Source organism: Pyxicephalus adspersus, chromosome 2 (genome assembly GCF_032062135.1).
Source record: "Pyxicephalus adspersus chromosome 2, UCB_Pads_2.0, whole genome shotgun sequence".
In the NCBI taxonomy this organism is placed as follows: Eukaryota; Metazoa; Chordata; class Amphibia; order Anura; family Pyxicephalidae; genus Pyxicephalus; species Pyxicephalus adspersus.
In genome coordinates this window covers 47,568,078-47,593,794 of record NC_092859.1, presented here as the reverse complement: position 1 = coordinate 47,593,794, position 25,717 = coordinate 47,568,078, and the positions used below count along the sequence as shown (strand labels likewise).

General features: G+C 36.1%; 1 protein-coding gene and 1 long non-coding RNA gene across 2 annotated transcripts; both read right to left on the bottom strand.

Moving 5' to 3' along the window:
- Positions 1–1,245: 1,245 nt before the first annotated feature.
- On the bottom strand, positions 1,246–13,809 carry LOC140321999 (uncharacterized). The gene is made up of 7 exons (XM_072398673.1): positions 13,609–13,809; positions 10,277–10,570; positions 8,701–9,072; positions 8,283–8,405; positions 6,274–6,360; positions 5,399–5,439; positions 1,246–3,903 (listed from the first exon to the last, which is right to left on the bottom strand). Exons 1-7 carry the CDS (start codon positions 13,772–13,774, stop codon positions 3,838–3,840), a joined length of 1,149 nt encoding a protein of 382 aa, XP_072254774.1. The 5' UTR covers positions 13,775–13,809; the 3' UTR covers positions 1,246–3,837.
- Positions 13,810–14,999: 1,190 nt separating this feature from the next.
- Positions 15,000–24,289, bottom strand: LOC140321998 (uncharacterized). Its single transcript, XR_011919091.1, has 3 exons — positions 24,204–24,289; positions 23,886–24,012; positions 15,000–15,180 (listed from the first exon to the last, which is right to left on the bottom strand). It is a non-coding gene; the product is annotated as an uncharacterized lncRNA (long non-coding RNA).
- Between the last annotated feature and the right edge of the window lie 1,428 nt (positions 24,290–25,717).

Genomic DNA, 25,717 nt, shown 5'->3' with positions numbered 1-25,717 from the left:
GGTTTTGAAATGTCTGTAAGTCTTGATATAATAATTATTCCCAGGACATAAAATGTTTTGGCTTTGATCCTGCAACATATTCATTCTTTCTGTTTCATTATTTATGTGCATGACTTAGCACCTGGCTTACTACTGGATGTTACCTGCCAGCTCCTGCAATTTGTGCATATTATCAGTGACACCAAGCACGTTGTAGTGCCAAAAATCAGGCAGTGTTATTTTGGTCTGTGACACCATAATCAATAACTGGATCATAGCTTGAAGCTGATAGAGAAGCACTCATTATAGTTTGCAATCAGAAATAAATTAGACTGCCTCTTAGAAAGCAGTTTTATCTAGCACAAATGGGAGTTGCTATTTTAAAACATTTTTTTAAGGATAAAACTGAGAGAGAGCTAAAAAAAACACCTAAAACTAGTAATTTAACTTTTAGTTGGAAAGTGTAGGGGTTATCTTTCATGCTTATTCCACTGGAAAAGTTGCAAAATGTTATTAAATGTGATTTATAATACATGATATACTACTTTGTTAAGATATAGGCCGGAAATGTATTCTGGACATTATAATTATTACAATACAGGTTGTCCCCGACTTAAGGACATCCGACATATGAACGACTCCTAGATATGAGCTGGGCTTCCCTGCTTCTTTGTGTGCAGGATGGAAGCTTGATGGGGGAGGGGGTGGTTTGCATGATTTGCAGAAGAAATCTTTTGCTAAACACAGCTCTAAACAGCTGCTAAACAAAGACTAAGCTCTTCTGCAACCTCTTGTAGCTCTTTAATGAGCAAGACAAACTCTGCAGTTGTTTCTTTTTGCATATCAAAGCACAGCTTGCTCCAGAAGTTAATGAATGTCTAGGCCATATAAAGTATTTTTTTCTTAATTTGTGATTAACACACAGTGAGGATTTTATGTGTAACTGACACCATGCTTCCTAATATTATGTTGAGACAAGCATCTGTCCTAATTGCATATATTAAAATAATGTACCTTTTCCAACTTACATACAAATTCAACTAAAGAACGGGGACTACATGTAGTCTTGTATTTAGTCTATGAATCCAGGGTTGTAAGTACTCATGTTGCTTTACATTTATCAACTCCCTTTTGCTGCAGGGTCAAGAGTAAACACAAATGGCCACATTCCAAAGTCCATGGCATGAGCAGTAAAGAAAAAACTCAGTTCTAAGGTTTTTTTTTTAATATTTAATATTTTTTATTAACAAAAGAAAAAGAGTGGAACAAATTTTGTAGCCCTGTGGGAGAGGGCTACAAAACTGACAATGATACAAACATATGTAGTACATATAGTACTGAGTAGTACAAAGCCCAAAGGTACATGGGCTACATGTTAGGGAAGAAAAAGGTGGAAACTTTAATGGTAAAAGAGTAAAGGAAAAAAAGAAGAAAAAAGGGTGGGGTGGGGAGAAATAGAGAGAACAATAACTAGAATTCTGTTTGCCAAAGAGAGAAAGCAATTATAAAAAAATGAGTGCAACAATAGGTAGCGAAAACAACAGTATGGGTACTGCCGGTTAAAGAACAGCAAAAAAACTGTCATGGATATCAAGATCTCTGAGCAAAGAAAGGGTACCAGGCCATTCCTGCCAATCAAGTTTTTACTTACTTTTTCTGACAGAGAAGACATTCTGGCAGAGTATTCCCTGCTGCTTTCGAAAACATATAAACACAACCAAATTTCTGTGAAATGGGCGGTGATATCCCATAGATCATGGGGCAGCTCCTCAACTTAACAGGTCCTCCACCCTTTTGGAACCACTCTCTCAAAGGGGGTGTTACAGGTAAATTCCAATAGCATGTGATAAAGGATTTTTAGGTTTTAAGTAAAAACATTTGCACTGTCCATTGTAGGACTAAATACAGTGGAACAAGAACCACCAGGGGGTAAAATTAGGAGAGATGCCAGAAATGATTGCTATCAGTTCAGACACTTTCTTCCAGAAACTGTGAATGATAGAGCATTACCACCAAATATGGGCCAATGTACCCTGGTCCCCACAGCCTCTCCTATACAAGGACGAGATATGCGGTGACATCTGGTGTAGATGCGCCGGGACATCTCAGTGCCACCTCAAACCACATTAAAAATTACATTCTTGCATTTTGGCACCAATGGAGGACTTTAGTGAGATACACAAAACTGTAGAGATTTAGGAGTTGGATAGAGATTTGGACAGATCCCGTTTACACTCACCAATGTAGGAAGGGGGTCTCGGGGACACTAAACGTGATGGTCTGTCCTCTAGTTCCAAAAATTGTTTAAAAGGATTTAAAGAAGAGAAAAATTTGTTGGGTTGGTGCTATCCGGAGAAAGGAATCGGGGGATTATCTCCCATAAAGGGCGTAGTTTGTTATTGCTAGCCACATGGCCCATAGAATGTCAGATGGCTGACTAAAGAACAAATTATTATGTAGACCTGTCAGAACGTATGAGCTCTGATAGAGAGGATTGGGGAGTTATATTCCCAGCCCTTTGGTCTATGAATGCTGTCCCACCACCTGAAGGTAAGTAGAGTTAGTGGGGATATATCTGGTGGGATTACCAGGAATTGATTGGAGATTTAGATAGCAGTCATCAGCACATAATTAAAGGACATCTAATGTTTATTATGTACATCATATTTCCAGTTCACAAGTCTATTCGTTAGTGAGGCTATGTACTACTGTTTAAAATAAGGAAACCCCAAGCTGCCTTTAGTCTTAAGCCGCTGCAGGGTCTGCATGGAGACCCGTGTTTAGTGTGCTGCCACACAAATAAAGAACACAGTCGGCTAGGCAAGTCTAGATCCATAGCTGGAATTGGGGAGTGGATCAAGTTTAAAAAAAATTAAAACAAAATTAAAGAAATACTTTAAGAGATATATGACAATGAACATGTAAAGGTTTATAAAAAAAACATACATGCATATCTATGCTGTTTCCATATGTTGGCTTTGGTGTAGATGCACGTATCAGATCAGCAGGATTAGATATCAAATGTCTAAATATGTGGATCAAACACATTACCCCCCGTGTTTTAACAAAAACTACTCAGAGTAAAAAATGCAAGCACAATGTAATGAAAGCTAATTGAAGCTCCCAATGGGAAGGTGTGATGTGAACAACGCACAAATTAGGTTTCTATTCATTTCACAAAATCAAGTTATCTTTTTCTTCTTGAAAGAGGAAAGAGGAGAATGTGACACATATACCCCAAGAGATGAAATAGGAACCCAGTGGAAGATTATTCCGCATCCCATGCAGCTAACAAAGATATGCATGCTTTCAATTTAACACTGTATAATGAAGTCTAGTAGAGTTAGAAAAACATATATTTGTTGATAAAATTGGTGAATAGTGATGTTTCTGATATTACTCACCAAGACCAATATATTGTGGATACAACATTGTTTTGCATGTATAAGTTGTTTTATATATCTTTTCATGTTCATTGTCCTATATATTTTATTGTATCACTTTAAAAAGTTTCTTATGTTATTATTTTCATTTGAATTTTATTATCCAAAATAAAAAGTACTTTCTTTATTGTGACTTTTTTTGTGTTGTTGTAAAGTATTGTGAGTTTTAAAGGATATTTAGTAATAAGATGATAGATTTGTAAAGTATTGTGTAAAATGTTAACAATATAAAAATACATGACCATGCTAAATAAATGCATGACCATAAACAGTGCAAATTATTGGCAGTAAAAAAAGCTAAATAGTAAAAAGATAATGAAAAGCAGTGATACAGAAGGAAAAAGAACAAAGTGCATTATTTTGCATATGTTTGCCTTGAGATGATTTTTACCCCTTACTAGCATTACATACATTCTTAAGATGTAGTTGCATCATCTTCAATATAATTGTGCTGGATTTCTGCATACACCACTTCAGAATCCTGAAATAAAATTAAATGTAATAAGAGAAAATAAATAAGGACCAGTGTGTGGATGTGTTTGATCTAGCAATGATTATAATATGACATAACCTTGTCACCAGTTTGGGTTTCTAAATGTTAAACTTTTATTTAATTTTGTAAAAATAGTTAATAGATATGAAACTAATCTTTTTTCAATATACTGCTTTAGCTAACAAATAAGTACAGCTCCATGTGAGATCTTACAAACTAATTACCCTCTGCCCTTCTCTCCCCACCCTTATTGGTGGTGAAAGTTGCTTGCAGATACTTAGCTTAACTGGTATATGATCCTGACAGTTTAAAAGAGACTAATTTTCAGGGTTACACAATATAGCTGTTGCAAGCTATTGTACACCTCATTGTACTAGTTTACTGTATACAAATCACATCAGTAGGAGTGGGAGAGCCCAGAGATGCACCAACTATATGGGGACTCCAGGTATGGGAAACTGCAAACAATATATGAGAGCAGGGCAACCACCATGCCGCAATACTTGAATGAATACTTTGTGTATTTCTTCAAAATCTGTGCAGAAATCCACCATAAAAATTAATGCATTTAGCCTTTGTGTGGGAGCTGCTCATAACAAAATACAGGTCACTGCTTCTCTTTTACCTTGTATAAAGTGGCTGTTCCAGTTTGTGCTAAACTGTAGTTTTGTACAAACAACCTTTAAAATAGTGGACCTGCTAGGTACCACCAACGTATCTGATGATAATGTCAACTCAATGTTTTTTGCATATTTGGCCCATGAAGCAGATATTCTGTCTACTACTTCTGTACAATGTTCGAATTTTCTTATTACCCTGATGGCTATCGAAAGTTTTATTGTTCAATTCAGGGTTAGTAAGGTTCTAACGAGTCAATAAGACAATATCTTACAGCTTATGTGGGACCAATTTTTAAAAGCTAGGTTGCAAAGTAAGCCAGAGATGGTGGAGAGAATATTTAAGAGTCTGGGAAGTGAAGGATATTCCTATGTTTTGGACTTCATACAAAGGCCATGTGCAGGATTTTTTTTTAAAGGGTTAAACACTTTTGTAGTGGTAGGGAGATGTAAAGAGCAAATTTACTTATTAATTGTTCCAGCAAGCTCATGTAGCCAGTCCACCACAACTTCCTCCATATATAATGCTCAACACAGCAGACACTGTCATGATCATCGATCATTTAATTGCATATGGTTTCCCCTTCTAAGTCCCTATTAAAATTGTCACTTCTAATTCACAAACCTGTGGCTTGTCAACCCAATGTTACTCAAACCCTTATTTTGGGATTTGTGCATCATATAGTACTTGGATTTTGTACTAGTTCTGACTGTCATACAAGGGCCTTTAGTTGTACTTTAATTCAAAATTAATTTTCTATGTACATTGTTTTGTGATTTTCCTCTTTTATTTTGTTATAATATCCATATTGCATTGCATTTCCTGAAATGTATCAAATCTGTGCCATCATGTGTAATATACTTACAGAATCCTGGTTGTGATTCATGACTATGTTTTTCTCATGCTCTGAAATTAAACCGGCAATTAATATTAACAATACAGGCATTTGTAGATAGTAGACTTAAAATATTTCTAAAAATAATGGTTAAAATTATTATAAAAAGGTGTGCATGTCTATAAAATATTATAGATGAAATCATCCTGCAGACTTTGGGCCTGATTTATGAAAGCTCTCCAAGGCTGGGGAAATCACAGATGGTTTTATCGTGTATATATCATGCTAAAAATAAACTAAAATAAACTAAAAAAGCAGGCAAACCCCCTTCTCTTCTAGCAGATACTGGAATGGCTTGGATAGTAGGATAACAAATTCCGCATCTAAGGGTCAATTCATAACAAACTAATACAGTATATAGTAAAATGTAATGCACAGGAAAGTCACCTTATATGTGTGGTGCCCTTAAGTGCCTATTATATGATGGTATCCCAAAGCACAACTACAGTACACCTGTTTTCATCTATGGAAATGTGGATTCATTCCTATATTGGCCTACCTAACCCACTATGCCTCATCACATGTATAAGGATGTGGACCAGGGTGATGTGTAAATGAATCCTTAGTTTTCAATATCATTGCTTTCTGAGGCTATATTTACTCTAATGATAAAACCAAATAATAATAAGTAGACACTAAAAAGACATGTTTTCTAATATTTCTAAATATTCCTTTCATAAATCTTTAGTAAGATATTTATTTTATGCTGGATCTCTCTATATATTTTATTTTAGACTAAACTTTGTACTAATGTGTATTTGTGTGTTTTAATGTGCACATAATGCAAAAATACAATGCTTCTATGTGTTTAATGTATATTTTCATTCAACTTAATACTTATTTACCTGTTGGCTTCTTGTAAAACCTCACAGAAGTATATTGCAACTCTGCAGACAGCGGCACATTTGTCTGCACGTCCATATTTTTACCACCTGTTTGGACACAATAGAAAACAGATTGCAAAATCATATATTCTGAGAGCTAGAAAGAACAAAAACTGAAAACCTAATTTAGGCATGCTGGTCCAAACAAAAACCTTTTTTATATATATATTTCCAATGCCAGAGTTTTTCTCCTTTCCAAATATATTACAAATTTTGCTTCCATTCCTAAAGTGAGCCGATTGTCCCTCATACAACCAGATGATTGAGTTGTCTGTCTGTTCTGCCTCATAATAATTCAGAGTTTGCATTCTCCCTACCTACCTTATCCACCTAAAGATTAGAAATGCCAAGAAGGGAGAATGGCTGCTATTGTTTTCCAATTTTAACTGTGTGTTACTAGAATATAATAAACATTTAAACCATCTAAACCATCTACATAACAGTTTGTGCGGTAGAACTCCTAGTTGATTCCACAGCTCCAGATATGAAGGTGTATCAAACACCTCCATCAGGACCTGCATCCTCCTGGAATCTGTCTTCATCTTGGGAGCTGGGTAAGCACCGAGCATTGCCATCTTCTTTGCCCTTCTTCAGCCTTCTGCCTACATCACCCAATCTCACACTGTGCAAGCGCGTTAACGGGTGACATAGCCTGCGTTAGATGGGGTAAAAAGGTGCTAATCTCACTGCATGTGCATGACATTTGCATTATTTTTTCCCCATTGAGGAAAAAGCTCCTGCACATGCTCGAGACCCCCCACAAAAAGGTAAATTTTACCTATAAAAGTGTGGCCTATCGAGTCCTTCTTTAGGACCTATGTCTAATAGTATGGACACCATACCATAAATTCCACCTTATTAAGTATCCCTCTCTGTCATCAGATAACCCACCAGTACATCCCTTCAGATCCACTATTTTACAACACATATTGTAAAAGTTGGAATTTTGTGGGGGTGTGAAATGGTCTCTGACTGACCTCTGAGCTGTTCCATAGCACTGTTCTTTACAAAGTTGAAGGTTGCTGAAACACTGCTGCATCATTATTTTGAGCATTTTGAGACCAAGAATTAGTCTTCTAGGCCTCTGGAAAGCCTTGAAACCCCATATAGCCTGGTAAACCATAAGTCCCCGACATGCCTAGTTTGGTCTTGTTGAACTCCATATTTTGGGTCAACTAATAATCTGGGGGTTGTCACTTTCTAAAACTTGAACCTGTTGGATTATGAATCTTTCTATTATAAGATCAACCTAGGTGTGTCCATAGAGCATTATCATCTGTGGGAACTCATCCTCCCAGCCCGCTTCTCCTAGTTCTCATTGGACGGTCCTACTAGTCAGAAAACCTGTGTAAGCCTACCAGAGGGAGCTTCCAACACATACCAAATTTGTTGCTAAGGACAGCAGCATTGATAGATTGAGCACTGCAGAGAACCCAGTGACTCTGAATCATAACTGAACTTTGTATGAGCAACCTGGACCAAGGCAAACCAACTTTCATTTTTTTCATCGTTATTCCCTTTTATTTTACATTGTTGCTATTGTTCAGATGTTGTTTGTTGATTAGTCTTTATTTTTCTGTCCTGTTTATGAGCTGTGTTTTGTTATATTTCTAGCTAATAAACACTATAAAATGTGTAAGTTGAATCTCTGAATGTTCTAAGTAGCAATAGTAAAAATTGCTCTCCTGAACACTACTTTAAAAAGTGAACACTGACCCATCCCAATCTGGAGTGACCGTGGCTGAGACAGACTCAACTAAAAGAAGCAGACTCATAACTGTGGTTGTCAAGGGTAATGGTGTGGGCTTCTGTCTAAGCACATGATGGCAGTTTGCCAGGTAATTGCCAATAACTGCTTTCAGCGCTGTCACCAGGCTTTAGGAATGCTATCAACACTCCCATCAATGATCTTAAGCTATTTCTGCTTTGTTAGAAATTAAAACAATGTCTATATTTATGTTTACACTTACCTAATTTCTTCTGCTTTTGAACAATACAGAAAACAATGAGTGTTATCAGGATGATGACAATACAACTGGTTAGTAAAGCATTTGCTATTTTGATTTCTTCTGGCCAACCTCTGTCAACTGAGTCTAGGACAAAAAAATTGGCAATATTTAAATACATTTCACATGTTTTTGCTAGTAGCTTGTTAAATAAATTGCAGAATTGTTCAGTAGTTTTATTAGATAGTCCTTCTAAACACAAACATAAAATATCTGTAATAATATTGTAAAATAGTGTTAAAAAATAACAGCTTGGGTTATGTTTCAAAATTAAACATAATTGCATTACCCCAACGGCTAGGAAACAGTAACAGTAAAACGGAGTTGGCACTTAAAGGTTTCAGAATTCTTGCTAATTAGTTAAGAAAGAAAGTAACCTCACCTGGTATGGTCATGTTAAGGTCATCTGTCGTGGTGGAGGATGCCCTAGTGGTAGAAATGTCTTGATTGTTTGTAATGTCGGGTTCTTTAGGTTTTATGTAATTTAAGTCTATTGGTGCTGATGCAACAAGATGATCTTTATTAAACACTAGGCATGCCCAATTTGTTATTTCGTTCATCTTAATCTCTTTAATTAAGATACTATTTTCCATGTAGTTCAGATCAAGTTCTTGGGTCTTTACATGATTGTAGGTATAGCCATTATATTTTGTCCATATCAATACCATTTTCACATTCAACAGTAGGTGAGACAGTCTGCAGCTTAGCTGGACATCGGAGCCAAGGTGAACTTTAGTAGATGGAAAAGCTGTCACTATGTTGAAACAAGAGAGGGACAATTTAGGTTTAGAAACCTTGGTATTTGTTTACAGAAAATTTGATGCTAAAAGTTTTCTCTATGTGTAATAAAAATTATTATGATTGTTATGATTGTTATGACTGTTATGATTTAATGTATGCATTATTGTAGTGGTGGCACGTTTACAGTGCTTTATAGAGCCCATGGTCTGTCTCTGAGAAGCTAACAAGCTTTAAACCCTTCTTTGACCATGTCATTAACATAGTTTAATGGCAAACTGGTGGAAATCAAAATAAGCTACCAGTATGTTTTTGAAATGTGGGAGGAAATCCCCACAAACACAGGAAACTAAAGAAAATCTATGCAGGCACCGTCCTGGTCAAGATTTGAATCTTGGAATCTAGTAATTCAAGGACAGAGTGCTAGAGTACTGTGTTGCCCCATGACTACTATCATAACAACTTTTGATTATAAAAGCATACCTAGCAAGTTTGGGAACTTTCGGAGTGAAGAAATAAAAGAAATCTGAATGCACAGAGTATATTGCATTGTCATATAAAGTTATAATTTCTAGTCTTGTAATTTCATACTCCCTATTTAATAAATTGTATTCAGAATCCTTACTTGAAAATAAGCAAATTAGAATTTTCAGGACACTATGAATTCCAACCTCACCCACAGTTTGTCACTAAACAAAATTCTCTCAAAATAATGATCTGCAGTAAATCTAAAAGTGTGAGTCAGTATGTAAAACACATCACACCTAGATCAAATGTAATAAAGTTTTAATTATAATGACCAAACCCTTGCTCCAGTGGTGCAAGAGGTATTCTTGCTAATAAGCAAGACAATTTGAGAGAACAAAAGAAGATAAGGGCACTGTACTGACATAATATTTCCCTTCCAGTGTTACACTGCCATATTATTACCCATTTTCTTTGCCTTTATTTGTGCAACATGGAAAAGAAATGTGATGGTACCGATAAGTTTATTTACTTGTCCTTTGTATATTAGATTTATTTCCATTTTTTGTAATACAATTCTTTAGCATAATACATTAGCGTTCTACCAAAGTGTTATGGATCTGTTTACCATGCAGCTAAAGTACATAAACTTACTAAATGTGTCTTTATTACAAATGATTTACAGTTCTAGAACAAGAAAAAATTGGTATGGATTTCAATCCCTCAAAAAACAGAATAAAGCAGTTATCACATACCTTGAATAGTAACAAGATTAATGGTTTTTCCATCAAGTGCTTGCTGGTATTTACCAGCATCTTCAAAAACTACTGGTGAAATTGTTACTTCTGGGTGGAATAAATTTGAATATTTAGCACGGTTTCCAAAATGTTTATTCCTATAGACTATTGACTGTATAACACGTATACTTCCTGTAGAGCCCATAAAAGAAATCCATTTCCACGTCATTTTATTTTCACCAGCATATGTGCAAAACAATACCAGACTGTCTCCAACAACCCGGAATTTTGTTACTTCTTTCCTAGAAGATGCTAGAATGAATAATAACGATATTATCAGAATATCCATAGAACTCAAATCCATAATAAAAAACATTCACTATAATCTTTATGTTCTGCATTTGTTAAGATTCCTAAAGTCAAACAGAACTTTCCATTTCAATAGCTAAAACAAATCTGAGGTGTTTCAAAGGTGTGAAAATTGTTACCATTTGTTTTTGTTAACAGGCAAATAACCTTAGTAGGATAGTCAGTCCCCTGCCAGCATGCTGCAGAGTGGAACCCTTACTCACCATAGGGAAGCAGTGATCTGTTTGCACGCTGCCTGCTGAGATGAACAAATTTCAGTGCATGCTACTATGACCAATTTTGGTGACCAAAACTACTGAACCTAAAAGAAGAGCGGAGGAAGATGTGACTGTTGGCAAGGGAAAGTTAGGCAAGTAAGGTTCCACTTAAGAACAACCTATTTTATTTTGAGGAAAACAGAACTCGGTTAACCGATGTAGACTGAGGGTTCAATTGAGTTATAGGTTATATTTATTAATCCTATATAAGTAGATTAGAAATGGTATAAAAGTAAAAAAAATGAATACATTAAAACACATAGATAAGTCTGTGGCATTTTGGAACCAAATATTGTGGCCTGGTTGAATAGATAAAAGCTTTGGGTACAATTTATCAAAAAATGCTTGGTAATAAAAACAAAGATAAATTGTAAAAAAAACACTCCTAACTGAAGGTGTGTCTATGAATGTTTAGGGTTGTGTTGTAGCAGTTGTACTTTTAAGAATAAAGATTTTAGAATTACTTTTGACATTCTGTGCATGACAACTGAAAAATATTTCCGAAATAAAAATCTACTGGGGATATTTGGAGACCATGATTTCTGAATTTCTGTGCATTTTGTGCAGCATGTACATTTTTCAGTAGCAGTTGAATGGTGGCCACTGACTCCTGAAACAAGTTGTTCTAATGCTATAATGCCAAGTGGATGTGTAGAGGCTTCTTGAAGATATTCAGAATTTTTTGGGGTTTAATCAACTTGCTAATATGTATAGCCTGTAAGCTGATGGTATGTAAATTTGGTAAATAGGTGTTTTTTTTAATTGTATGAATTATATTTAATTTTGCTTCAATGAAGTGATTTCATCACTTCAAGTTGATTTCATCAACAAATTCATGTAATTTCATCAAGGATGCTCAAATGTTTGTATGATACTGTATAACAGATATTTTGATCAATATAACATTTAGAATAGCTCAGTACTATTCTATACTACTCAATACTAGTCTAGGAATGACTTGAACTTGATGGACTGTTTGGTAATGTTTGAACTTGATGGACTTGATGTCTTTTTTCAACCTAACTTACTATGTAACTTTCATATAAAACAAAATTATATTTGCAAATGTGCCACCGACTTTTAATCATGGTTAAGGCTACGTTACACAATTAAATTAGGATTTTAATTGTAGGCATATATTAATTTTACATTTTACTAAACAACATTTTTAGTGTGTTTAGGAAAACCCCTCTGATACTTCAGCTTGTACTACTGCAGGTATGTCCAAGTAGATAAAAGTGCAAGAAAACATGTAAACCCGTGCTTCACGGTAACCTTTTATTTAGAACACATTGAAATGCTTCAAAAATGAACTAAATCTCTGCTACAAACATACAAGGTATAAATGGTATGATCAGTTTGACCCGTAATTACTTTAAGGGTATAGAAAGCAAAAAAATGACAATAGTAAAATTCATATTTATAAGTATAATTATTGCAGAACTTAATGTTCCTCATAGCTTCATATTCCTCATAGCTTGAATAAACACCTATTTATACCATAAAGAAATGATTCTTTAATATTATTCAATTCTTTAAAGAAAAAGTCAAATGTAGTGAAGCTACAGTAAGTGCTTTTACCCATTTATGAACAAACTCTGCAAAGGATAATTTACATAGTTGAGTGAATGTGGTAAAAGCTCACTTTGAAATTGAAAATAACACCCACTGATTTGCAAGGAAAAGAAAAGGAAATAAAAAAACAAAATTAGCGCATTTTAAGTGAGCTTCACTTTATTCACCAAGCTATGTGTATTAATCCTGGAAAAGTAATACTTCACTTTTCTAAGTAAACAACCTAAATTCATTTGCTAAATTAACCTCTATATTTCTATAAATGTTTCTTTTGCAACACATCTGAATGTTATGCTGATAGCTCAAAAACATTTCAAATAATTTCAATTATAAAAATAAATTGAAAAAAGGTCAGGTTTTACAACTAAGTCTGTGCCATGAAAAAAAACTAAGTGAAGTCAAATAATATTTAAATGCTACATAAATATGTTTTTTTGTTTTTAAAATTACATTCAGTATAACCATATGTGTATATATATTTTTATTTATATTAAATATAAATTTATATACATTTCTAATGTATTTTACACTAATAATGTAAAAATGTATAATGGTATTGTAAAATTTGTGCATTTATTACACTTTAGTAAAAATATTGTATTCTAAGGGCTCTATTTATGAAAAAGGGAATAAGACATTCCCTCAAAGATATTTTGGTGGGAATCCTCCATGTCCATGTTTTTTAATTGCAGTACTTTATTCCCACCAGGTAATAATTGAGGGAATGTCATACCCTGTTTTATAAATAGAGCCCTAAGAGTTGATTCACTAATGTAGTAGAATTTTTTTTACCTCACAATAAGTTAATACATTTTTGACTATTTAATGTTAATATTAAAGGTAAAAGTTTTGATAAATGAACATTATCACTTTAGTAACAATCACTCTTGCTTTATCAGTAATGGAGTTGGCACTATTTGTTATAATAACAATTAATATAGCCATACATTTGAAACTGCTAGGTGGGTTTGGACAAATTAAAAAATTCTGTAAATATATCATCATTTATTTAATATATATACCATATTGTAGTTTTATTTTGAGTAATAATTGTATTTCTTTACATTATTTTTTCATTATTATTTATCCCCTAAAATTGCAATACGGTAGTAATCATATTTATACATTTTTAATTATTAATATACTCACGGCTTATAATTTCTTCTGTTATAGGACCTGCTTTTGAAGAACATGAATATAATCTTGTATTGGGCAAAAAATCTGATATCACCATGTAGATGTTGTCCTCATACATGATTTTTTTGACATTATTCTTGTCGAAAAAAGGTGTAAAGGATATTGATTGATTTTTCATTTCTAGTGAACACTTTATATGAACATCGGATCCTAAAGGAAATAACCCTGGAAATAAATATTTACACAATAAATATTAGCGCTTACCATAATGTTTATGTCCCTATTTATTGTATAGCACTGCATAATATGTTGACACTATATAAATTCTGTTTAATAATATTATTAATAATTACTGTCCTCACTAATTTAGCAATTGCTTAGATGTAAGTTCTTTATTTGTGAAATCATCTTAAAATATAGATGCAATTCTGCTTACCTATACATTATAATATATATAATATTATATATTGTTTAACCATTAAGGACTTCAATAAAATCTATTCACTTCTTTGGCCACAAAATGTACAAAATCACATACCTGTGTATTGTAAAATACCCGCTGTTTACATAATAATATATTATTATTATAATATTAAATGTAATATTAAATGTATACCACAAAAATGTGTTAAAGAACGAATGAAAAAGGAAAACATAAAGTTTTAACATAATTATTAACAGTAATCAAACTCTTTATTTTTACAGATAAGAAATGAGAAAATTTGTAATATTGATATATTTAACTGATTTATGTAGACTGCTGAATAAACAGTTACTTTAAAGTTCTGCACTTCTATATGTTTAAAAGAAAATAAGAATTATTTAAAAATATGATTATTCTATGTAAAATGTGTTGTAAAATACAAACATGAAATACATTTTCTGATAATTGTTTTTATATAATGGCCACCCATGGAATTACATAGTATAACAATATTAATTGGTGGCTAATTTAATTTTGTAATTAATGGACATTTTGTAGAGGTAAAAAAATGGTAACTTTTCATTCCTTTCTTGTATTTGTTTTCAGTGTTATTATAATTTTTAATTGACATTGCTTTTAATTGAATTCTTGTTATGTTTGTATTGGCACAGTAACAATAGTTTTTCTATTCATCTAAATCTGTTATTATAATTAGTGAATTTTTTTTTATACTTTACAAGCAGAACTTGAATTTAACATATTAACATAACTTATATTTTTTAAATGGGCCCAAACAGAAATTAAGGATATATTAAATCACAGAAATCAATATGTTATTTGAAACACAATGTAATATTTAAGTTAAACTGAAGAATTAAAAAAATAACTTTTTGTCCTGTATAATTAAAGATGTTTAGTATACTTACCAACACAAGATGTATTCAAAATTGACAGGTATGTAAAAATAATGAGCAAAAGATTGATTAGGAGAATGTATTGCATTACTGCTGAGTAGCAAGATTATTTGTAGTCAGTGCCACTATGTTTTTGCTTACACTGCTCTGATACAGTGATTGTATATAATAATGTGTGATAAAAAGAAAGCCACTTCCTTTTAGATGCTGCAGAAATCAAATAGTTTGCAGGTGGTCCTACATTACCTGCAAAAAAAGAACAGTAATAAAAACATACACGCAAGGGTTTACCAAAAACACAATTATCAATATGTTTTTTGAAACAAAAGCACTTTAAAGAAGGATTGGAAAAGTACTTCATAAAAAGGTTGGCAAAAACAAGAATTGAAAGGTAAAGTTACCCTTTACTTTTAAGATGTCAAAATTAAAATACCTTCTTCAAGATGTGTTCAAATGTAGAAATACCTAAGTCATTATTGGATCCCAGTACTGACAAACATGGGTTGTTATTTTTTTTCTCTGCCCTGTGTTCTTCATATAGAGTTAGATTCTTGACAGTTCATAATTGGAATGCAGCCATGGCCTGTATATCTATATTCTCAGTCTATATTTCTAGCTCCCCATTCTTCCTTATTTCTCCTTTCTTTATTTGCCTTTTGCAAAACTAAAGGTGCTTGGAACCGTAAAACTGTGACTGTGACTCGAAATATGATTGAATCTGGTCAGATTAATAAAGCAGTTGAGCCGAATTCTGAAATTCGGTTGAAATATTGTTGCACACTCTGTTGTTTACCAGCCAGCTTCCTTGTGCTGTTGCAGTGTTCCTTCTCTGTCTGTGGTTATCCCTTAGTCACCTGTGCCTCCTGTTGCTTCTAGTGTCTCCTGTGTTCCCTGTGTCTGCCGTGTCTTTTCCCTGGACCCCTGGTGTTTGACCCCTGGCTTGTGACCTGAACTCTCTTGCTTGCTGCCTGCCTCGGCCTTCCTTAACGATTCTTCTGCTTAGTGATTTAGTACTTTGTATCATCCTGCCCACCCTGGTGTGCCCAAGGACCGCAACCTGGCAGTAACCAGCAGCGCAACATCCTCACCACTAGAGGCTCTGGAGAAGACCTCATTACTGCCTAAACTCTGCACCTTGGCCCTTCTCAGGGCCAGACTATTGCTGTGAAAGCCATAGTTGCCCCTAGTGGCCTTGTCTCCCCCAAGTGTGACAGTTTGCACTAACCATGTCCACACAATCCCAGGCCTCAGCAGACCCCAAACAATCACTCAACCGCAGGCTAGATGCCTAGAAAGCTTCCCAAATCCAGATACTTTGGCAGCTCCATGTGCTCACTATTCGGCTGAATCAGCTTCTGGCCTCCTCTGGTGCTCCTGCCAAACCTTCAGCCACCACCCAGTCCCCTGCTATTCCACTAGTTTCTGCACTTCACCTGCCATCCCCACAGTGATTCTCTGGGGATCCCAAGACCTGCTGTGGCTTCATCAACCAGTGCAACATCCACAGCCATAAAGTTTCCGCTCTGACCGGGCTAAAGTGGCGTATTTTATTCTCCTGCTTTACTCTCTGTTTCACCTTTTTAGGGTTGTTCATGTCGGTCTTCTAAAGAAAGGTCCCGGCGGTTTTCTACAGGCCTCTGCAACTATTGCGGACAGAAAGGACATTTCATTAAACTCCACAGAAGCCTGGAAACTGCAGCACCTTGTATGCTCTGAGGGGGGCATGCTAGGTCACTGTTCTCTACTCTCCACTCAGCATCCTTCCATACCCATTAAGATTCACTATAATAAGGCCACACATGCCCCTAAGGCCTTCATCGACTCTGGGGCAGCAGGCAATTTCATTTCAGCTTTTCTTGTCAAGGATGGTGGATGGTACCATTTTGTCCTGTGGACTTATCCGCTTTTAAACTTTGCCAATGCAAATGTCTGCAGTCATCCTGGGACTCCCATGGCTTTAACAACACTCCCCAGTGTTAGATCGGTCCACTCCAGAGGTATTGGCTTGGAGCCCTTCTTGCCACTCTCAGTGTTTAACTAAGCTCAAGCCTCTCAAGAAGCTCGCTCTCTCAGCGTCGGAGGTTGCTCCATCCATCCCTACCCAGTACAATGACTTTCAAGATGTCTTTTCCAAATGGAAGAGAGCATTTAATACCAGGGATGGGCATTATGAGTATATGTACAGGATGAAGAATATATATCTTCTTTTTTAATGATTTAATAAATTATATTTTTATTGAAATACTGGAGGATGTGATTTAAGGAGATTTGCCTTTAATGTCCATTTATTTGTGATAGAGATACTGTGGAGAACGTTTGGATGTGGTACCAACATCACTATCCTGATCAATCACAGGTTTTGAAATAATATTTCTACATGGCAAATAATTTACTTGTAGGTGTAGTAGAGTAATAGAAAACCAACAGACCGAGCAGTCATGACAAGCATGCTGCTGGTTCTGTGTAATTGATTCATTCATTGAAAAAGCTTGTTCCAAATAATAGCAGTGTGGAGTTCAGTTAGTGAGATCATTCATTTTGTGAAAAAACAGGTGTCAGTTATGGCCCTTTTTTTAAGTAAGGAAGGAAGAAAATGTTGTACATGCTGGTTATATTGCATTTCTCTCTGAAAATTTAGTAAAATGGGTTGTTACAGACATTGTTAAGAAAAACAGCATACTTTGATTAAAAAAAATCATTGGAGATAAGTGAATATATAAGGAAAGTGAAAGAAAACTAAAAATTGCCATTCAAATAGAATAGCAAAAATGGCAAAGACTCAGTAAATGATCAACTCCAGGAAGATCAAAGAAGGTGGTGTTAAAGAATGGCAGAGTATTGCAAGCTCAGCTTCGGCTATATCTTGTATTACTTCTCTCATTGAAGCAAACTATACGTTCAAATGCGCTGGTACTTAGTACCTGTTAGACTTCATAAGGCTAAATACAGGCCTTTCTCCCTTGTGCTACAGGAAATGTGGTCAGATGGGTACTAAATTACATGCTTGGTGGAGTTACAATTTTTAATAGATGACATAGATGACCTTTGTAACTGAAGATCTCTTTTCATGATGTGATCTCCTACACAGCAATGTGAAACTTACTGTTTGATCCTCCTGTGCCTTACTGCATTTTTTAGTTTGCGGAGAACACTTACCTATGTTTTTGTTCCTCTTTTTTCTCCCAGTTACGTGGTAACAATCCATTTGTGTTTATGGCTGTATAGCCCAGGTGATCGACACATGTTCCCCCACTCAAGTGCACCGACTCTTCCGCGTTTTTGCGGGGGTGAAGGTGCACTCGACCTCGATTGCCGCCATGATAGGTCATTGAACACTATCTGTTCCTTATCTTTTTTTCATGACGAGGATTTTTTTCCTGTTTATTGTTTCTACTGTTTGAACTTTGTTTTATTATTATTTTGTATTTTACTCATGGGTGATCGTAACTGTGTTTTTGTAGTTGCACTACGGTCTGCTGGCAATGACATTTGCCTTCTTTCTTTCATTGTTGTCTCATGGCCCTTAAGATATTGACGGTGAATGTACAAGGGTTGAATTCACCAGTGAAAAGAAAGAAAGTGTTCAATTATTTTCATACGTCTGGCATGGATGTAGCTTGTGTTCAAGAAACCCACTTTTCTACATCTTCCTGACCTAAATATATGCATATACACTATCCACATGTTTTCCATGCCTCTGCAGCAACCAAACATAAAGGGGTCCTAATTGCTTTTTATAAATGGGTCCCCTTTGTATGCAAGTCCCAGGGGGCAGACCCTGATGGGCGTTATTTAATTTTGCAGGGGGAAGAAGGGTATCTTAATAATAAGAAGGGTATCCTAATATGCCCCTAACTCTCTCCTGGTGGCTTTTTTTAGGAAAATTCTTGAAGAAGTAAAACAACATGTACGTGGCACATTGTTTTGCTGTGGAGACTCCAATTTTGCTCCTAATTGTAAATTAGAAAGAAGCTCTAAATCTCCTGGAATCCCATCATCAGACAGAGATGACATACTGGAACAATCTAAAGAAATGGGCTTAGATGATGTCTGGAGGGGCCTACATCCGCCAGTTCGGGATTACACATTTTATTCTGCCCGACACAATTCATTTTCCAGAATTGACCTTGTCGGGGCACCCCATGCTTTTTTGCCTGAGGTCCTTAAAGCACAAATTCCAACAGTGCCATGGTCTGACCATGACCCAGTAGTCATCACCTGCAGGTCTTTGGTGATTCAGCCGCACGCTTGCATGTGGTCGATTAATGATTCTCTTTTATCTTATCCAGATATAGTCCACAAAATGATTAAACATTCTAAAGAATTTTTCCCTCAACCTAGGTTTAGTATCATCTCCTACAACATATTGAAAGCTTTTAGGTCAGTGTTAAGAGGCCAGCTCATACAACTAGCTTCGGCTAGGAATAAGGAACATACCCAGACACAATCCCGTTTAGAAGCGGAATATTCCAGAGCTGTTTCACTGCACAAACTTAATCTACTGTAGCTACTGGAACTGCTTTACATAAAACCCGTACTGAACTGAATTTATGCTTGACCCAAATGGCTGAACGTCAGTAACAGTGGACCAAACATACATTCTATCAATGTGGTAACAAACCAGGTACCTTATTAGCCAAACACTTATGTAATCTTGCACCCACAACTACACCTATGTCTTTGCGCACCACTACCAGTGTCTTACTAGCAATCCTAAGGATATAGTACAGGAATTTCAGTCTCGTCTAACCGATTTATATTCAGCACTTCCAGACCTAGATCATCAAAACGCAGAGGAATTTTTTGTGAATGTACACTTACCTGATTTGCAAACCAAACTTTTGAAAAATTATATTACGGAAGCTGAAATTAAGTTAGCCATCAAGTCTTTAAAATCTGATAAAAGACCAGGTCCACATGTTTTTTCACCACTGTTTTATAAGAAAACATCTGATGTCATACATCCCATCTTTGTTCTCTTTTTAACTGTTTGAAACAGGGTACCTGCCTACCACGTAATTGAAAGCTTTTATTGTCATGATACTCAAACCCTGGCTAGATTCTCACCTCTTGGGCTAACCATAGTCCAATTTCACTTTTAAATGTAGACGTGAAAATTTTAGCCAAAATTTTTGCAACTAGGTTAAATCAGTTTCTAAGTGATTTGATCCATTGTAACCAAGTGGGAATCGTCCCTAGATGCCAGGCAGGGGACAATGTACACAGAGCATTACAGATCTTACACTTGGCTCTCTCTATCAGGATTTAGTGCATGTTTTCTTCTCTGGATGTGTGCAAAACGTTTGACTCACCTGCATGGCAATATATGTTTTTTGGACTCAGAAAGTGGGGGTTTTGCAATGAATTTCTTCACTATCAGGCTATCAGCATTATATGCTTCTCCATTAGCAGTAGTCAGATATATGGGTTTTGAATCTTCTTCGTTACCCATATTAAGGGAAATGTGGCAGGGCTGCCCCCTCTCACCCATACTTTTTATTTTAGCCCTTGAGCCTCTGGCTGTAGCTATTCTGATCAGTTCCGAAATCACTGGGGTTAAGGTTTTTGACTTGGAGCACTTGACTTATGCTTTTTGCCGATGATGTATTATTGTCCCTTACGTCACCAGTAACGACTGTCACACTTACCTGTTCCTCACTAAAACACAGGCATCTCTCTCCTGCGCATGCGGGCAGTTCTGATGCTGGACGTGTCTCTGTTTCCAGGCTTTATCAACTCTGTCCATGCCGCTGGCCAATCAGGAAGTAGCCCCTTTACCAGCCCTGGCTATTTAGCTTGCTCGCAGACTCCATTCTTTGTTACTAGTGCCTAGCTCCCTAGTTCTGTGAACTAGTTCCTGTACACCTGCTGCCTAATTCAGTGTTTTCTGTGTCCAGCTCCTGTGTTAACCCCTCATGGTCCAGTCTGTTAGTTCCCAGCCAACTTCCCTGTGCTGTTCCTGTGTTTCTGTCTGCCTGTGGTTATCCCTGCTTCTCCTGTACCTCCGGCTGTTCCAGTGTCTCCAGTGTTCCCTGTGCCCGCAGTGGCCCTTGTGTCATTACTGTTTGTCTACTGGATCCCTGGCTATCCCTGGACATACTCATTTAGCTGGGATTATTAACTGTCCCTCTTTCGAACCTGCTTAGGCTAATCAAAAAGCTTTTGTTGGTGGGCGTCTTAACTGGTACCCTACGTGTATGAGCTATATTCCTTTACAGGAATTAAGTCTTTCAACTATCTACAGGAGCATTGGCCTTGCCCTCAAACGAAATGTTTAGATTTATGCAGATTAGACATTACTTGCAAGCTTTTTAAAAAAATAATGACCTGAATTCTACTATAGACCCTGAGAAATGGGATGATATCTGGCAAGCAACTGCTAAATGTTCACCCAATATTACTGCTTAAGAAAATGCTTATAAAGTATTATTTAGATGGTACTTAACACCAAATAGGACAGCTAAATTTGTTCTGGATGGAACTTCACATTGTTTCAGAGGTTGTGGAGCCATTGGTACCTGAACTATTTCATCTTTTCCTGATTGTATCATTTAAACACTTTGTCTTTGACCTTGAACGTTCCTGACTGCTTACTGGAGACTTGACCTCATCCATGGCATCCAAAAGGCATCTCACCAGTGCAAGAGCTGTTTTTGAAGAACTTGAAAGCAGCAACAGCAATTTGGAATCACTTCTGGAATTGAGCGATAGTGATTCACCAGGAAATTTGTTATCAGACAGCAAAAGTGAACAGAGCGATGAATCTGAACCTGAGGTCAGTACTGTGTGCACTTGGTGCTCTATTGACATTGATGAGGCCCAGGCAGCGCCCCCAAAATTCCCATTTACTGGTGCACCTGGTGTGAAAATTGATGCTGAATGCCACGACCCCCCGGCGTACCTGAAATTGTTTCTGACCGATGAGGTTTTGAAAAAATAGTTGCTGAGACAAACACGTATGCTGCACAACAATTAGGTGCTCCACACCTGAGGTATGCAAGAGGCAGAAAATGGGAACTTAGTGATACCTCAGGGAGTGGTGGGCAAACCCCTGCAGAAGTGGTATTGGTCTAAGAATAAAATGCTTGCCACTAAAATGATTTTCCCTGATCATTACATTTGATGAGACTACCCATCCTGTACCAAAACTCAAAAAAAATTAGGAAGTTTTACAGATGATTCTAAAAAATTTCCAGCAGACCTATGTGCCAGAAAGAGATGTCAGCATAGATGAAAGTCTAATGGCTTACACGGGGAGGCTCAGCTGAGTGCAATACATTGCATCAAAGAGAGCACGATTTGACGTGAAAACCTACATGCTGTGTGAATCCTCAACTGGATACATATGGAATTTTATCCTTTACACTGGAAAAGGGACACAATTCAACCCAAGATACAGCAACTATGGATTGGCAACATCTTCAGTACTATCACTCATTGAGCCATTGCTAAATCAGGGTTATTGTGTCACAACCGACAACTTTTACACATCCCCTAAACCTTATGAGTTTTTTCTGCGTATGGAACCATCAGGGCTAACCGGCGCAATCTGCCATCGCTGTTGACAAAAGGGAAGCTGAAGACAGGAGAAATAGTTGCCTGGCAGAAAGGAAAAATGATGGCCCTGAGATGGCGTGACAAGAAAGATGTGTGCCTGATGAGTACTGTCCATGATGCCTCCACCGTTATGGTACGCACAAAACGTGGGAAAGAAATGATGAAGCCACAGGTGGTGATTGACTACAACAACACCATGGGAGGTGTCGACAGAGCTGACCAAGCCATGACATTCTACCCAGCGATGAGGAAACAACAAAGGAATAACTACAAAAAAATCTTTAGGCATCTTGTTAAGCAGTGCTTATGGAATGCATGCATTCTTTACAAAAAAGAGTGACAGGCCTGTGAGTCATTCTGACTTTTTTTGGAAAGTTCCCGAATCCATTGTCAAGAGCCACCAAACACCATCAATGACCGTGAATAGACCTGGACATCGTGCTGTTGTCCTTGTCAACCCAGACCGCCTGACTGGTCATCACTTCACAGAGTACATCCCACCAACCCAGAAAAAGGCAGCACCTATGTTGTGTGTTGTTTGCTGCTCAAAGAGAGATGACAGTGGAAGGAGGATCCGCACTTTGTGCAGTAACATGATTCAACTTTTACCATACCCAGGATGTCTACTAGACATTTAATTTTTTTTCCAAAATCTACATTTAATTCAAATTATTATTTATCAATAATATTGCACCCTGGTTTGGACAAATTGTTTTTGATTTGATAACATTTTTAAATTACATTGATTGTTGTTATATTACTTCATTATTTTTTTAAAATTATTATGTATAATTATTTATTATATTATAATTTATGATTATAATATAATAAATAAATATACTTATCATATTTATTCCTAAAAATTACAGGCCCACAATATTAAACAAAAAATTTCCATGCAAAAAATATGTAACACTTTTTGTATAGAAATACCAACATAGAACGCTAGGGGGGTAAAGGTTGGCTTAAAAAATGTAAGCACTTATATGTAGTGTGTAGAAAAGCGTATGCAATAAAATAGTTTAATTTTGACAGTTTGTTAGTACATATAAATAGTTTCTGTCAATCCCTATATTCATAAATTGGCCTAAGGGTAGATATATTGTTCTTTTTAAACACTTATTGAATATCTTTACAGTGGAAAACAACACATTTTTTAGATTTTCCATATACTTGTATACAGATTTAGAATAATGTATATTTGTTTAACTATGCCCCCTATAGTAAACTATGCATTTTTTTTGTCACTGCAAGTGTTGCTTTATGGTGGGCTTTTTATGGTGGGCCGATTATGGTAGTCATATTGTCTCAATAGGTGCACAGACAAAAATAACAGACAGAAGGATCTCCTTAATATGACACACAGTACTGACATTTATGAAAGAGATTCCTACCTCTGGATGAGAAAACAAAGTGAGTGTTGGGATACGCAGAGTTTATACCAAGCTATTTCTTGTTTTTCTTTTTAGTCACCGGTCTAGTATGACTTGGTTTCAGGGGTTGAAGGACAAATGAAGACATCTAAAACAACATAAAAAATTCTAATTTTAATTTTTGTCATTTTTAGAGTGTTGCTTTTATCCTTTTAGATTTGTGTCATGTTTATATCAAACAAATATGTGCAGAACATTTTTTTTTGTATAATTGCAGAATAAATACCAATAAGGCTAAATCTACAAAATGCCAGTTAAAATAATATGTATAGCTGTTACCTTCTGTGCCATCTTGCTGTTGCCAGCCCCAGAGTATGGTGTCTTTTTCAAAACTATGTACACTTCATATTCTGTTATTTCCTATATGTGCTTAAACTACTTTAAAATCTGATTCTGAATGTCAAGAAAAAACATTATAGCAGATATTTATCTAAAACTACAAGCTGAAATACAGTGGTTTAGTATGACTACACCAAGCTCCACACAAGTGGGAGGAGGGGTTTTGGTTAACACATTACTCTTTCCATGTTAAGGTGAGGATAGAATTACTATGTAGCAGACTTAAAATGTACTATGGTTACAAAACAAAATTTAGTTTCTCTTTAATTATATTTATAATAGATGCAGTGACCATGGTTTACAAAATAAATGAAGAATGTTCACTAAACTTATGAAAGGAATTTCATAAACAGTCATGATTTCCATCATCTAGGAATATTTAAGATGAAACCCTGTTTTTTGTTCAGTGTTCAGGGATCATAAAACATCATACTGAAACTAGTTCAACAAACCTAAGAAACAAATATGGTTTTCCGATATTGGCTCTAAATCATTACTTTATAAACTTGCAGTTCAGTGATGCAATTGTTACATACAGAATTGGAAATGCAGATTGCAAAACATAACAGCTACACCAATCATGTGCTGTCAAAGACTAAAAAAGTGTTTCAACTTGTATAAATACTTAAAAAAAGAAGGATTTTTATCAAGAAAATTTGTGTGCACACAAACTTATTATGCACCACAGCTATTGCTTATCAAATTAACTATCAGGCAAAGTATTTGTGTATAAAGCAATTGCACCTGCAAATCCCAGGCAACCATTTATAGCAGTTAAGCAAAGATCTGCAACATATTTATCACTGTAGATGAGAAGATTTTCATTACAAACAGGGATAAAGTGGGGTAGGCACGGGTGGGAATGCATGCCCACTCTTTTTTTACAAAGAAGTCATTGGTGGTCCCCGGCTCTGGCCAGTCCTCCCCCACAGGGTCAGGAGAAGGAGCCCACTGGGGGGCCCGCACTGGTCAGAGCCCCGGACCACGTCCTTCGTACTGACTGCAGGCTTAGGGTGGTGGGCTGGTTGTCTCTCTGAATACAACATCACTCTGAAGTTTCTTCCCCTTTGAGTGACACAGGCAGGGCTGTAGTGGGGCAGTCACATATCATGTCCCCGGTTCTTTTTTTGCGACTACACCCCTGATTACAAACATACACAATTAAACCCTGCGCCTTACAATAAACAAAGGTCCATACCTCACACCTAGTTCATTTTTCATGCAACTCCTTTTTCGCTTTTATATGGGTAATTGTAACTTAGTTTAGTATTTTTTCATGCATATGACTTTCAGTTGTCTTTGGTTTACGCCAGGGACTTCTGGATGGTTGATAAATCTTATTAAGGATCCTGTAATTTAATTGCTTTGTTCCAGACAATGAGAAGTACAGATACTCACAGTCTAAATATTTTTCTTCACCCTCCCACCATCAGATCACCTAAAACTTATACTAT